At 38.8% G+C, this 13,629-nt stretch overlaps 1 protein-coding gene across 1 annotated transcript; it reads right to left on the bottom strand.

The window, feature by feature from the left end:
• Positions 1-1,020: 1,020 nt before the first annotated feature.
• Positions 1,021-13,445, bottom strand: st8sia2 (ST8 alpha-N-acetyl-neuraminide alpha-2,8-sialyltransferase 2). The gene is given in 7 exon segments (XM_034084693.2): positions 1,021-4,176; positions 4,178-4,465; positions 7,319-7,612; positions 10,281-10,538; positions 10,633-10,773; positions 11,592-11,648; positions 13,034-13,445. Coding segments are annotated over 7 exon segments (1,158 nt in total). The 5' UTR covers positions 13,132-13,445; the 3' UTR covers positions 1,021-4,154.
• Between the last annotated feature and the right edge of the window lie 184 nt (positions 13,446-13,629).

Here is a 13,629-nt window from a genome sequence, read left to right on the forward strand (position 1 = left end):
CCTGCACAATACTTTTTGATATTAGAGATCAGAGTGCTTAATTTTGTGACTTTTTCTCAACAGTCATTTAATAATCGTCTTTATAAAAACGTGGAAATTACCTGGAGAAAACATTTTAAAGTCATTTCATTTTGACACTTGAGCTACATTGTGTTGGTCTGAGGAGTTTAGGATCCAACGTCTGCTTTGAAAATATAATCCTCCTATATTATAACCATCAGATGATGCATAAAATGTTAACAAATAATGTGCAGAGAATACTTTATTCAAGCATTTGCACACTAGGAAGAATCTATTGATATTCTATAATGGATATTTTTAACTAAACTTTCATACCAAATATATTTCTATCTACTAACCACTTAAATGTGCATATACTGTGGACGGCAGTCTGTCCTTATGTATGGAGTAAGCGTATATTTTTTTACCATGTGTTGTCCTGTTTTGCTGCTATCTTAGCTGAAGTTTTGCGTATTTTAAGATGTAGAAATTTGATAAGAAATCTCAAATAATATAGTCAGGGTATTTTGTAAGGTGTTAATGGAAAACGTCCATTTGCTATATGAATGTGATGGAGTAATCTGTTATGTGATTGGGTATGTTCAGTCAAGTGACGTCATTCAATTTAGCAACCACTGAACAATCCCAACAGGTTTAAAACAACGCAGAGATGTAGTAACAGTATTTACATGCACCCAGTGTCTTTTTTTCTAAACCAAAACAATGTTATTTCAATTTAAAAGTATCCCCAGAATCTGGTATCTGTTTAAAATAGTAGACGAGGCGCTAGTAAAGTATAATGGAAAGTCTCCCTCAAGAATGGCAATTAATGGCCCACTGACTCTTGTAATGTCTAACCTGAAAAGCACTCCGTCTTTTCCCCCTTAAGAGTACATTCCCTGTGCCAAATGGACTCTGGTAGAAACAGTTTCTTCAACTGGCTTTGAGAAAAAGTGTTGAGGAAATTTTACCTTTAACATTGATTTTATTGATAAGTATTCACTATAAAAAATGAAAACATTGAGGTTGTTATATCTTTAATTCAAATACACAATAATCAACCAAGAATCTCGTATAAGGGGCAGAAAATAAATAGCCGTCATGTTCACAAACTGGTCTGTGTTTGTGCCCTAAATGTAATTACAGCAACTACGTAGCAGAGTGCACCTAGATTAGGTTTCTTCAAATGTGAGTGTGGGTGTTGTAGGTGACCTTCTGTTTTTAATCCAAACTGTTATTTGATAGTGCAAAATGGCATACGGCTGCAGCTGCTTCTGAATGACCTCCAACCATAGTTAACAAAAAAACTGCAATGCCCGACTCGTACTGCATTTTCTTTCCGGGAGAAAGAACGTTTTGTATTTTTATTTCCTTGTTGACATGTACAGAAGACTGGATACAAGTGATATGGCGTGTGTGTGAATGTATGATTCGGTTTTTGAAAGTGATTCAAACTTTCGATCATGTAATTTATATCATGTCCTTTAACAGAATGCTGGCTATTTCCTGTGGTTTCCATCAGATTATATGACCACTGTTATTTTCGATATTGTTTCATGTATGTTTTTTACTGTATGTGGAGTAAACTGCAGCTCCATTAGTGTGTCTCAGGGGACTATCACCCTTGAACAGTTATCCTCCTCCATCTTGTCACCGTCTATTATTTTATCTTTAGTTGTGCGTGTAATTGTGGAAAAACCCTGCTCGTCTGAAGATGCTATTTCTGTACTTTTATTAGAACTGAATGATCTGCTACAGACAGTTCCGGTTGTAAAATGAATTAACGTCATTGTGGTAGCTATTTGAAGACTGTATCTAATTGCTCTAATCCCACATTTAAACCAAAACAAGTTAAATGTTCAAACTGTTTTGGAAGTTTATTGAATTCAAGTCCCCGTTTGGTTTTTGACACAGATATTATGTGTACCCACAGCTGTATCCTTGGTTTCCATTTCTTTGAAACACTATTGAAATAAAACTGCTTCCTTTGAAGTGTTAAATCGTATTAAGTGTTATTTCTTTCCATTCTGATCTTCTGTGTGTTTTCTGACACAGAAAAGTACATTCATTTTTGTCATAACATCATTCAAGTTTTCTCAAGTCATACTGAATAGTTTAAATATAGTCAAGTGGTATGCATCAAGACAAAACATGCAAAAGTTAATATTTTGTTGCTGGAATTTGTACATTGAACAAATACTAATATATGGTAAAGCTACATGACTAAAGTTAAGCTACAAGATACAACTATAAAGAAGAATCCCCTCAAGTAGAACGTTTTCTATCTGTGGCAAAGTCCAGATTCTGGGATAATTAACCTAATTGTATTGGTCACAGAATGTTTCTATTTTTGTTGATCTCAGACCAGCCTTCACAAACGGGCCTTTCATTGCCTCAGACTGCTCACATCGCTAGTACAACTTTCGTGTATATTCTTAACTTTACTCGCTCCATTGGCCAACATGAAGTCAATAAGCGCATCCTGTCAAAACAACACTATTACAGACAGATCACATGGCTGGCAGCGCATGTCCTGCTGCTTGTGTAGAGCTTGTGGAATCATTTGAATACTTCTGTTAATTTGTATTAAAAGAGGCAATTTGATGCAGAAAATAGTGTTTGGCAAAAAGCCCAGTATAAAGACAAAAGGTGGAGCTTTAAATTACAAAAATATAACCCTAACTAGCATTCAACTTATTGACTGACAAATTAGTCTGGTATTGTTCTTAAAATAAACAAATTGCGTTTCTTACCTGATCACAACTACTGAACAAGTCTACAATCAAATGAGCTTTCTTTGTTTATTTTTGTCAATCATAGCTGGGTTTCAGTGGTGAGTAACACTATTAAAAGTAATGTAAGTTCGTTTTTTACATCTATCTTATCATGTCAAAAATAAGTTAGATAAACCCTGAACATTTTTAATTCTTCAATTTTAAATCATCCAATTAATTGATTATAGGCACTAAATACTGGCAATCCTAAAATCCACAAATATCTGTATCAATCTATAATGGTTGAGATACTAGCCCTAAACAGTAACACACAATACATGTATAATTCATACATTATTAAAAAATAATGAAGGCATACAAGTTATCAACTCCTCTCAGTGCACTGGAACTTCTGCTAACAGTTACTAGAAATGTATTTAAAGCACAATATAGGGCTTATTTCCTACAGCATTTGTAAGAATATCACCAATACATTCATGAAATAAGCTAAGCTCTTCTTAGTACCAACACACAGCTACAACCTATTAACATTTCCAGTGCAGAAACAGGGCTTATGTTGTTTGAGAAGAGTTTACAAAGCGAGTTTACTTCCGGCTGAGTCTGTGTAAACAATCGTATGTGAACAGCTGGCACTCCCTCTTTATCCTCACAGAAGCTGAATACATTTCCTCATGCTTCACTCCTTCATTCGGCTCTCAAGGTAACCCAACTCTATCACACGGCAGTTCTGGTTGACTAGACTCTTGGAGTTGTTTGCTTATGAATGACCTGTTTCACTGTGAACACCACTGACGGTATTTTACAAGCTACAAAAGCGTAAATGTCCTCAGAGTAAAATGTCTCATCACAAGTTGAAGGTTATTTATAAAATAAAATAAAAAGTTTGAACAGTTGACCAACATTTTTCTATCATCCTTCTCCCTGATTATGAAGTGCTTCCATCTTGTGGCCCAAAAAGTGCCTTACAAGAGCCATTCATTCAGCAGCTCTTCATTATGTTGACATGATGGGTTAATTATACACACCCTTAATGGGGACCTTTCATATCATAAACTGGGAATATTATTAATATGGAATATATTTACCGATGGCTTTTCATGACCAAATTTGAAAAACAAAATTGTGTTCTCAATTCCTATTTATCACAATAGTAAAAACGTGGGAGGCCTTTTCAAATGTTGTTTCAAGACAACAAAATACCTACAGAAAATGGGACTCATTATTTTGAAAGGTTGCCATAGAAATCTCATGAGGTAAAACACATCAGTAAGAGGTAAGTAAGAAGTCACTTCTTTAGATAGAAAAAAGTTCATTCCAATTACTGAAAATATCTTAATTCAAGTTTCAAAAAAGTACCGTAACAAGAACACTTTTTCACAAAGTCTGCTTAAAGTGGTTTCCATGGAGATGTGTTGTCAGCTACTTGCTCTGGAGCTCCTTCTGGTCTCCTGTCGGCGTCACAGGTTCCAGTGTGGAGCCGCAGCGCCCCCTGTCTGTGCAACGCGCTCAGGGTCCTGAACTCCAGAGGCATGGTGTGAGGGCTGGAGCTGGACGTATACTCGTACTTCAGAGTATCGTAGTAGTGGTATTTCACCGGTTTACCCTGCGGGTCGTGTGAGAAGGGCCAGAAGCCGTACAGATGGATCTCATCACAGAAGCGAGTGGCCATTGTGTACATGAGGAGCCCAGTGGTCGGACGCTTGATGTGGACATGATTGGTGAGCCAGTACCTGTACACAGAAACATAAAATATGCGTTTAGCTGCATGCGATAACTCCTAGAAATAAAGCAAAAAGGAAAGATATGTCCAAGGTCTCCAGAGCTTCTTTTTCAGGTAGCACACTAAAGTCAGTATTCACTCTGAAGCAACACTTATCTCCTTCAGTCAGACCCTCCTCCCTCCGGGTATTGATATTAATCCAGATACGCAGTATGCCAGAGCACGCACTGTGGAGCTGAATCCTAAGAAGTCAGGCAAGTAGAAATGTAGAGCACGCCGGATATGTTTCTCTGCTGTAGACATCTGAGCTTCAAGGACTGGCTGCTCACAGATATCAATAAATAACCTTTTTTTCCGTCTTGTATTTGCTGCACTGCAAAAATATCCTTAACATCATTTAGTATGATGTTTCAGAAAGTTATTTATTTAGAGAAAATGCTGAAATAGTTGGCTGATTAATTCATAGGCATATTTTTTTATAGAAACTTAATTGGTTCAGCAATTTCACAAGAAAAAAAACCTCCTATTATTCTCTGGTTCTTGCTTTTGAAATCAATTTTTTTTTTTTATTTGTTTTATACCACTTAGAGGTGATGTGCTTTGCAGTTGAAAATTAAACAATCTGAAGATACGCGTTTGGATTTAAGTATTTACATTTTTGAAGATTGACAACAGCAATTATTTATTGCTGCCCTATTCTTCTTTCCACAGTTAAAAAGAAGGATAATTAAACACATTTCCTAGCACAAAATCTTGAGTCTAGTGCAGCCATCTGCGCCGGAAACAAAACAACTGTTCAGAAAAACAAACTACTGCAATGATGGAAATTACATTGTGAAAAAAGGGATATAACTAACCACATTTGCAGTGGTTTTACTTCTTAGAATAAAATAACAAATGAAATGTAATTACTTGTTCAGGTGGATATGTTTTGAAACATATTAAACCAAGTGCACACACTAGTGGCATTATTCTACTTTATGTGACCTAGACCTCCTTTGACAGCGAGTTACCACATGCTGCCTTCAGGAGCAGCTTCAGGGGGAGGCGGTCAGACTCTCACTTGCCCCAACTTCCTTTTCTGTTCAAGTCACTTGCCCATTGCCCCAGCCTCAAGGGCTTTTCTGCCCCCTCTGGCTGTGCACTCTGTTAGTGTGGAAGGTCGTGTTGAGATTCAGAGGTCGTACTATTTAAAAGACATTCGTGTCCACAGGCCAGGTTTACAGTCTAACCAACACTACAGCATGTGATCAGATTTTTAACAAGCAGAGGAGACATTCCAATTATCTGTCAAATGCTCTGATGTGGCATTTACGTGGAGTTAATACGAACAGATCTATTGTCCTTCACTGCACATGATGGAGATCTAAAGTTACTGAGAAGAGGAGGTAGGCGAGGGGTAGCAATTATCCGATCCCACCATTAAAAGGAAAAAGGGAGTTTCATCTCAAACAAATCTTTCAGGCTAACCATCTTCTCTTGTAAAACACTAATTAAACAGACTGTTAATTACACAAATAACGTCCCAGTTCAACCCCTTACTGAGGGTTAGTTGAAGCATACAAAATGGCATAATTTGGTCACTGACCATCAGTGGCTGTTAGGCTTTTAACAAAGCTCCCGAACAGAGTGTGGTTGTGACGACAGAGAAGCAGAAAAGCAACAAAAATTGCACAGAGGGAATTTATAACAGCCTGAAGGCAGTAGAGGCTGTATCTGAAAAGATATGCAAAAATATTACCCAAGAAAAATCCAGTTCTAAAATAAATCCACACAAATAATAGCCTGTTATATCACCGTTAAACAGCATTACTCATTATCTCTGCTTTTCAGCAACATTATCTAAAAAACACGATTTGGAGCAACATTTTGAACATAATTTAAGCTTACGGCAATTGATCTCTTCATAGAGCAGATTCATAAATGTTAGCAGCAAATCAATCAAAATCAATGCATAAAAGCTGAGAATGAACCAGGGCACTGTGGTCAGACCCTGAGGGAACAAAGCCTCTATTTCAGTAAATGTGCTTATTTGCTTTCCTGCTGAGAGTTAAATGAGAGAATCGATACCATGATGAACAACAGTTTATCGGTCCGCTCAGCAGTCTTATCTAGCTTCTCGGCTGTTTGCCTGGTAACCTCACCATGACGACAGCACTCCAGGAAGTCACCCTGCTGTTAATCAACAAGAAATGGTCAAAGCATGTATTTCCCTTGAAAAAGCACGTGTTTGTTCTTTGTTCAACACACTGAAAAATCTCAACAAAAATGTAATTAAATGAATTGTTAGGACATTTTCTATGGACATTAATGGTTCCCGGATGATGAACCCTACCGACTTTTGTGATCCTCTAACTCTACCTCTAGGTCCACCATGAGGTTAATTTTTTTCTTGATAACATTCAGATTTTCAAGATTGTGACACACACATAAGAGACAAAGAGACAAGAGAAAAAAAAAGAAGAGGCAACATTTTCCCAATTTGGGAACATCTTATCAACCTTATCACCTAACTCTCCATAGGAAAGCAAATAATTGAATTTTCCAAAATGTTGAACTATTAGTTTAGAAAGAGACATAGACCTAACTTCACGAGAGACTGGCATGTCTGCTTTAACTATGTCATTAGTTTTAAAAATGAAACGCACTAAGACACATTTCACACTTGATCAAGACGAGACAAGATTATGTAGAACGCCTTCAGGTGCACACTGAGTGAAGACAGACTGAGTATCATCCTGCCCTTGAGATCTGCCTTAATGCTCTGTTTAAGTATAGCCACCCGGTCCGGACTATAGATTAGTGTTATCCACCCCATCATTATGCTGCTCACAGGTGTTCTTTAAAGAAGCAGCACTCTTACCCTCTGACGGCGTGGAGAAGGCGCAGCGAGGGGAAGGCGGTGCGCACGTCCACGGTGTGAGACAGGATGAGACGAAGGGCCCACTCCACGCGCTCCTCCCCCCCCTTGGCCATGAAGGCTGGGATCCACAGCACACTGCCGCTGAGGCTCTGGAGACGCTGAAGGAAGCGGTCCCTCCACTCCTCGCTCACCAGGTCCTGGAAGGCCCGCTGCACCACTGAAGGGTTCATGGTCACCAGGTTAGTCCGCCGGCCCACGTCCTGCGAGAACTCATCCACTGGAGCCAGGTTACACCTTAGGACAAGGAGAACACATGTCACTGGGTTTCAGTGTCAGCTAATGAGAACATTTTCCCTTCGTCTAGTTGCACATGATCTAGTTTATTTTGCTTGAGGTTTTCTAGCAGACACATCTGCAAACATCAAGTCATGTTTCTTAATTATGTATAGGACTATAATAAGGACCCAACTCAGCACTCAACTAGCATACTGCTACTACTCATTAAAAGTTTTATAAGAAAGATATAAGAAAGTTATTTGAAAAGGTAACACTAAAAATGATACCTTTAAATTGTATTAGTTTCAACACACATACTGAGACAGCTTGTGACGTGTAGTGGAATCATTTAATAAAAAAATAATTCAACAGATGTTTGCTCATGGCTGGTATCACCTTGAAATATTTAAGACATGTACAGATGGGCGACACATTAAAGGTCTCCTATCATGCTATTTTTAGGCATATATTATGGGTCTCAGATATAGAAAAATATATAAAAACATGTCTATGATGTGTTTTGCTCAAAATACCAAACAGATCACACATTCTAGCCGTGCCTCATGTCCTTCTATTCCAGCCCTGTTAGAGAAACGCTGATTTTGGGTCCTTAGCTTGAAAAAAAAAAAAAAAGAGGAGGGGGGGAGCTAATGCCTACTCGGAATTACCCGGCAGATACAGTTAAATTCTTCCGTGATTAAACGCCATCATGTTCCAAACCACATCAAGAATGTTCAAAAAGCTCAAATGCTTTTTCTCTTGCGGGTTTACCACAAGGTGAGTTCCTTTTTTTTTAAATGTCCTGCTTTTTTACGCATGTATTCTCTCCAGTACAGGTTAGCTCTGAGTGTTAGCGATGCTTGCTAATGTAAACAAAGACCATATTACGTCCAAAACACGACATGAGAAACGAGAAACATTCATGTATATGGTTTGATAAATATGCATATGATGAGAATCATACATGTATATGATCTTCACAGTCACCTGATTGACAAGTGAGCTTAATAAAAAGAAAGCAAGGACATGAATGATATGGACCACCAATACTGTGATAGGCCATTCATTTCATGAGCTGATTACAGAGACTTCAAGCTGTCAATGCTACCTCAGACATCCATACACAAATCTTAATCTTTCAGCAGCTCACATCTTACAAAGACACTTTTTTATGCCATCTGTTTTTGTCTTCAAGCTGCCCATCATGTATTTCTACTAAGAGTAAAATAGCAGAAATAAAACTGTGTTTGGCAGAAAAAGCAGCACAGCACTTTGTTGATGTTAACCTTGGCCTCAAAATAAATAACAGAAAAATAAAGCAGGTAATTACTTATATTCACTGGGAAGCATTTCTATTATCTGCAGTGTGGCAGGAAGACAAACCAAGAGCACTTGATTTAATGACTAAACATGTTTTAATTTACACACTTGTGGAAACTGTTTTGTGAGAACAATGCATCTCCAGAACACTCAGATAATCGTTTTTTTTTTAAAAGTTTGTTTAGTTTAAAAAGAAGTCGAGAACACAACATTATTTAGTTAAAGGAAAGTAAATAAAGAATGCATGGATGTGCTTTTAAAGCTTTCTGTAAATATGCTATAACAGCTCATATCCAGACTGGGTTCAAAGATGCCAAGCAATGGAAAACATGACAAGTATGAAACATCAGCGGACTCCATTTTGAAAGGTCAGACAAATAGCTCTGTCGAAAATTATTCAATGATTTTATCAAAACGCTGAACTAATATAACATATTACCCAAAATACTGTCAACCTACTTTGTGGATACCCAGCATAGGCAGAGAGCTATATTTAGATGAGGCCTTATCTTCCTATCTGATACACGAATGCCAGAGCAAATTCCTCAGCTTCTCAAAATGCCACATTTCCTGTTGTCTGCCTTTAACCAAGCATTACCGCCATGCCCCGGTGTTATTGTCATGCTGCTGTGGTCTAGAAATCAGCATAACATTGCAGCACTTAGGGAAGACAAGATGTGGTGGCAACAGAATCAATTTAAGAATAAAAAAGGGACATAAAAGAACTTTGAGCCCTATTCAACTATTGATCAGCTCCACAAGGTGCTACCACTGATAGATACTTCCTGCTCCATTTATGTAACATTAAAGTCATTGATTTATTAGAGGAAGTGACTCACAGTCTCCACATCTCCTGCATTATTTTTTGGATTATTACTATCTGTAATCGGAAACCCAACCAGAATACTTGGTTTTTGCATCTTCCATTATAAAATAACCCCATGCTAATTAATTTACCTCCGATGACAAATTAATAATGATAAACAACCCACTTTGTGACTGCAGAGAGTGCACAGTGTGTCTTCTGCTGGTTGAAAATGCTCTTCAAAATGTCGGTTTGATGTATAATCACACATTTAATTGCTCTCATCCCGACTTTGACAGCTTTTTCGAAAGACCAATTAATACATTTCCTGCTGTGGAAGCACAAACTCTGAACCTGAATTAAACTAAGAGCTTCAGGAAGTGATTATCATTCCAATGTGAATTACACTCGAAGTAAAGTGAGATAAACCTATAACAGAAACTAATGTGCTAATCCATTTCAAATACGGCCTACTTTGACTTGCATGTTCTCTGAGTTATTTTAATTGGAGGACTTCCAACCCTGAAATCACTTATGCCGTTTCTGTGAAATAAAAAGTACCTGATAACAAAGTCGTGGGAGTCGATTTCGGGCCCACAGCTGCTGTTCAGCAGGATCCCTGAGTTCCCCACAATGGCGCAGCGCTTGTGATGTTGGTTCTTCATAGGGGATACAGTTGGCAAAAGACGGTAGAGATTTTCTGAGATGTTTGTGGTGCTGTGGCGATCAAACACATAGTGGATGATATCTCCCGGCTTCAGTGTACCCTTCAGAATAGAGATGTCTCTCTCTGGATCCAGAAATCTTAGAATATTCTTTCTGTGAAAACAGAAAATAAACACTGGTTACGAAAGACTCTTCTTAGTAGAGTGTGAAAATACGTGGAGATAATTGTAGAGAGTGATTAGCCTGCCTGATGAGGTTGGAGAGCGTCTTGTTAAAAGTCCAGTTGTTTGAAGAAAGCTTGGCAGTGTGATTGTAGCTTGGACCAACAGGCTTTACATCTTTGCTCACTCTCGTCACAGCAGTCGGATCGACATGTGCCGTGGCCTTTCTAATTGAGAACAGAGAGTCACGTTATACACACTACTGTAGATCTTAAAAGCGATAAGATAAGAAACTAAAAGTCTTGGTTAATGGTCAATATAGTGTGCGATGTCTTCCCTTTTTCCCCCCAATTTAAGGGTGATCTATCGGTATTTAGGGTCAGAATATAGCACCCTATGTGAAATTCGTGATTTTAGTTTATAAAAATAGTTGTGAAATGTAACTGAGAAGACCTACATTTACTCAAGCACACATGTCGGGTCCTTTTTCCGACATTTAAAAGTAAAAAACAGCAGAACTATTTTATGCAAATGCCTACTCTATTATATAAGTGTATTTTTTGCACTGCAATTATTTTTTAGATTTAGCCACTAACACAGACATTGCTCAGCAAGATTTTGAATACATAATATAACACTCTTCGAGGACATCTAGTGCATATTGAGTACTTTGAATAGATCTTAGCAACAAAACCTTGATATATACGTAGTTATTCAGCACTTTTACTGGTAATGCTTACATAGATCATGCAATGTTCAAATGATCTGATTATTTCCTCCAACAGTACACATAATCAGAATAGACTTTTCTTGATTGTGCTTTAACAACAGTTAGGATAATTTATATCAAATGGGAGGATTTTACTTAAAGTACAGCAGTTTTATTTAGATGTATTGGTATGGCAGATGTTTTTGTTAACATATGGATGCCAACACAGTGATTATAGCAGCTGCCATCTTGCTGAAAAAAAGTAACGAATGACTTACTGTCAAAGCTGCAAAGGCATTAAAAAAACAAATTGAGATAAATAATTAGATTTCAGACCTATGTGGTTTAGGGATGGCCCGATGCAAGTTCATCTTCTTCAAATGTCCAGGATTTCTAGACAGAAAAAGAGAGGATTTAGATTGAATTATGAATCACGTCCTGTAGCTTGGAGCTTGGGTTGATAATGGACTGATGATTCAAACCCTTCTTGTAACCATATCCTGTAACTATAATACACTTACTGTATTCATCGCAAGCGTACAGTACTTCCGCCTTTTAAGACAGAATGCTTGTTAGAAAGCATGCATCAAGGTATTTCTAAGCATCCACTGTAGGCCTTTGCTGATGTAATGAAGGGAAATGTGACCCTAATGGAGCCCCATTATACTACTGAATGGAGGTTTTCTTTTCATGGGGAAGTGAGCAATCTTTTTACAGGATTGTTGAATACACCAGGAAAAAAGAATTTACAGTCAACATTCTGTATGTGCATTCAGATCAGACTGTTTTACAACCATGACCTTGGTCACGTGTCCATGAAATCCTGACAAGCTGGCTGTTTTTCTTGAAGGAGAGAGAAGCTGAAACAGATGAACGCTGCTCTGACAGACGGCTGGGCTCGTTTCACAATCCTGGTGGCTTTAAATGTATTGATATAATTTAGTTAAGCTGCATTTATGCAGAAGTTGAATTGGTTCTGGTTCTTCTCCCACTGCGAATCTCAAACCAATATGACCTCATTACAACGTAAGCCACAGCCGGGTAATTGCATTCAAAACAAAATGCTCTTGCTGCAAGGGAGATGTGAGAATTAAAAAGCTTCACAGAGACATGAAAGAAGTCGATGTTGCCATTCAGGTAGCACAGCATCTTAAAGCAGTGATGATAATGATGAGGAGGGTGATGTTGCACCGTCGAGGTTTGGTTGTTGTTTTACAGAAGTATTTGGAGTGCTAAATTGAGCACCCATGTTCTTGTGGGTCAAATGCAAGTGGGGCATCTGTGTGACTGGAAATAAATCTGCTGCACTGCTCAACATTTCAAAGTCTGAAATTGAAACGAAAAAGAGCAAAGCGTCTTTTGTTACCGTTGCCCCCTCCTCTCTTTATGCTCTATCCCCCCTCTGTTTTTCCTCTCTCCCATTTCTCTGTTACACACTACACACTCTACTCTCTAGTGTAAATGTATCCTATCCCGCATGCAGTCTGCGACAAGACAAATAGCCAAATCCTTGGAGACCCTGCCTGGGCAGGCTGCTGTCCCCGGGAACAGCTGCTACTGCTGCACCCAAGTGTTACAAATGTAGAAACCACATAGTCCACATTCAACTCCAAACTTAAATTCCATAAAGATAAGCTCATTCATTTTACTCATGTCCACCACTATCACTTTCGAGTTCCTGTGAGGAAGACAACCTGCTGGACAAGAAAACAATGGCCACACACATTTACACACTCATACAAACACAAAGCATAGGTAAATTACGGTGTGTTACTTACGCAGTTTCTTCCTCCACTTCTGCAATATCGTCTATTATGAGAACCACAACGAGCAGCGTTACAAAGCCGAACAACAGCGTGCGGAATACGAGCGGCATGGCTCGGCTGAGGGGGGCAGCCGGGGGTCCCTTCTTCCAGCGAACACTGCGTTACATTCACCTTCTGTTTCACATTTACACATCGAAAATCCGCTTAGCCATCTCTCCCATTGTTCTTATCGCCGGAGCCGGACCCTCCCACGCGAGCTGCGGTGCTCTCCCCTCTCCAGATGCAGATTTCCTGTTCCCGATGCCGCCTCCACTGTTCCCCGGCTATTCCCAGTCAAACTTTGAAAGCGTGCACCTACACAGCCTGCCATGGGAGCCGCGAGACCACATGCAGTCTTAAAGGCGCAGCGGCCAACTACTCCATCTTTACCCCAGCTGCTTTCCTCTCTTTTCCTTTCACTCTCCAGGTGTTGTGACCGCAGTGTAGAGGCAGGCAGGTGCACAAGGCAGGTTTGCACCACTCATATCCAAACAGAGAGCGTGGTTATATTATATCTGATGTGGAAATTGAGGTTTGATTGCAAGCATTTTTTAAATAGAGGTCAAAGA

This window comes from Pseudochaenichthys georgianus, chromosome 6 (genome assembly GCF_902827115.2).
Source record: "Pseudochaenichthys georgianus chromosome 6, fPseGeo1.2, whole genome shotgun sequence".
Taxonomy (NCBI): domain Eukaryota; kingdom Metazoa; phylum Chordata; class Actinopteri; order Perciformes; family Channichthyidae; genus Pseudochaenichthys; species Pseudochaenichthys georgianus.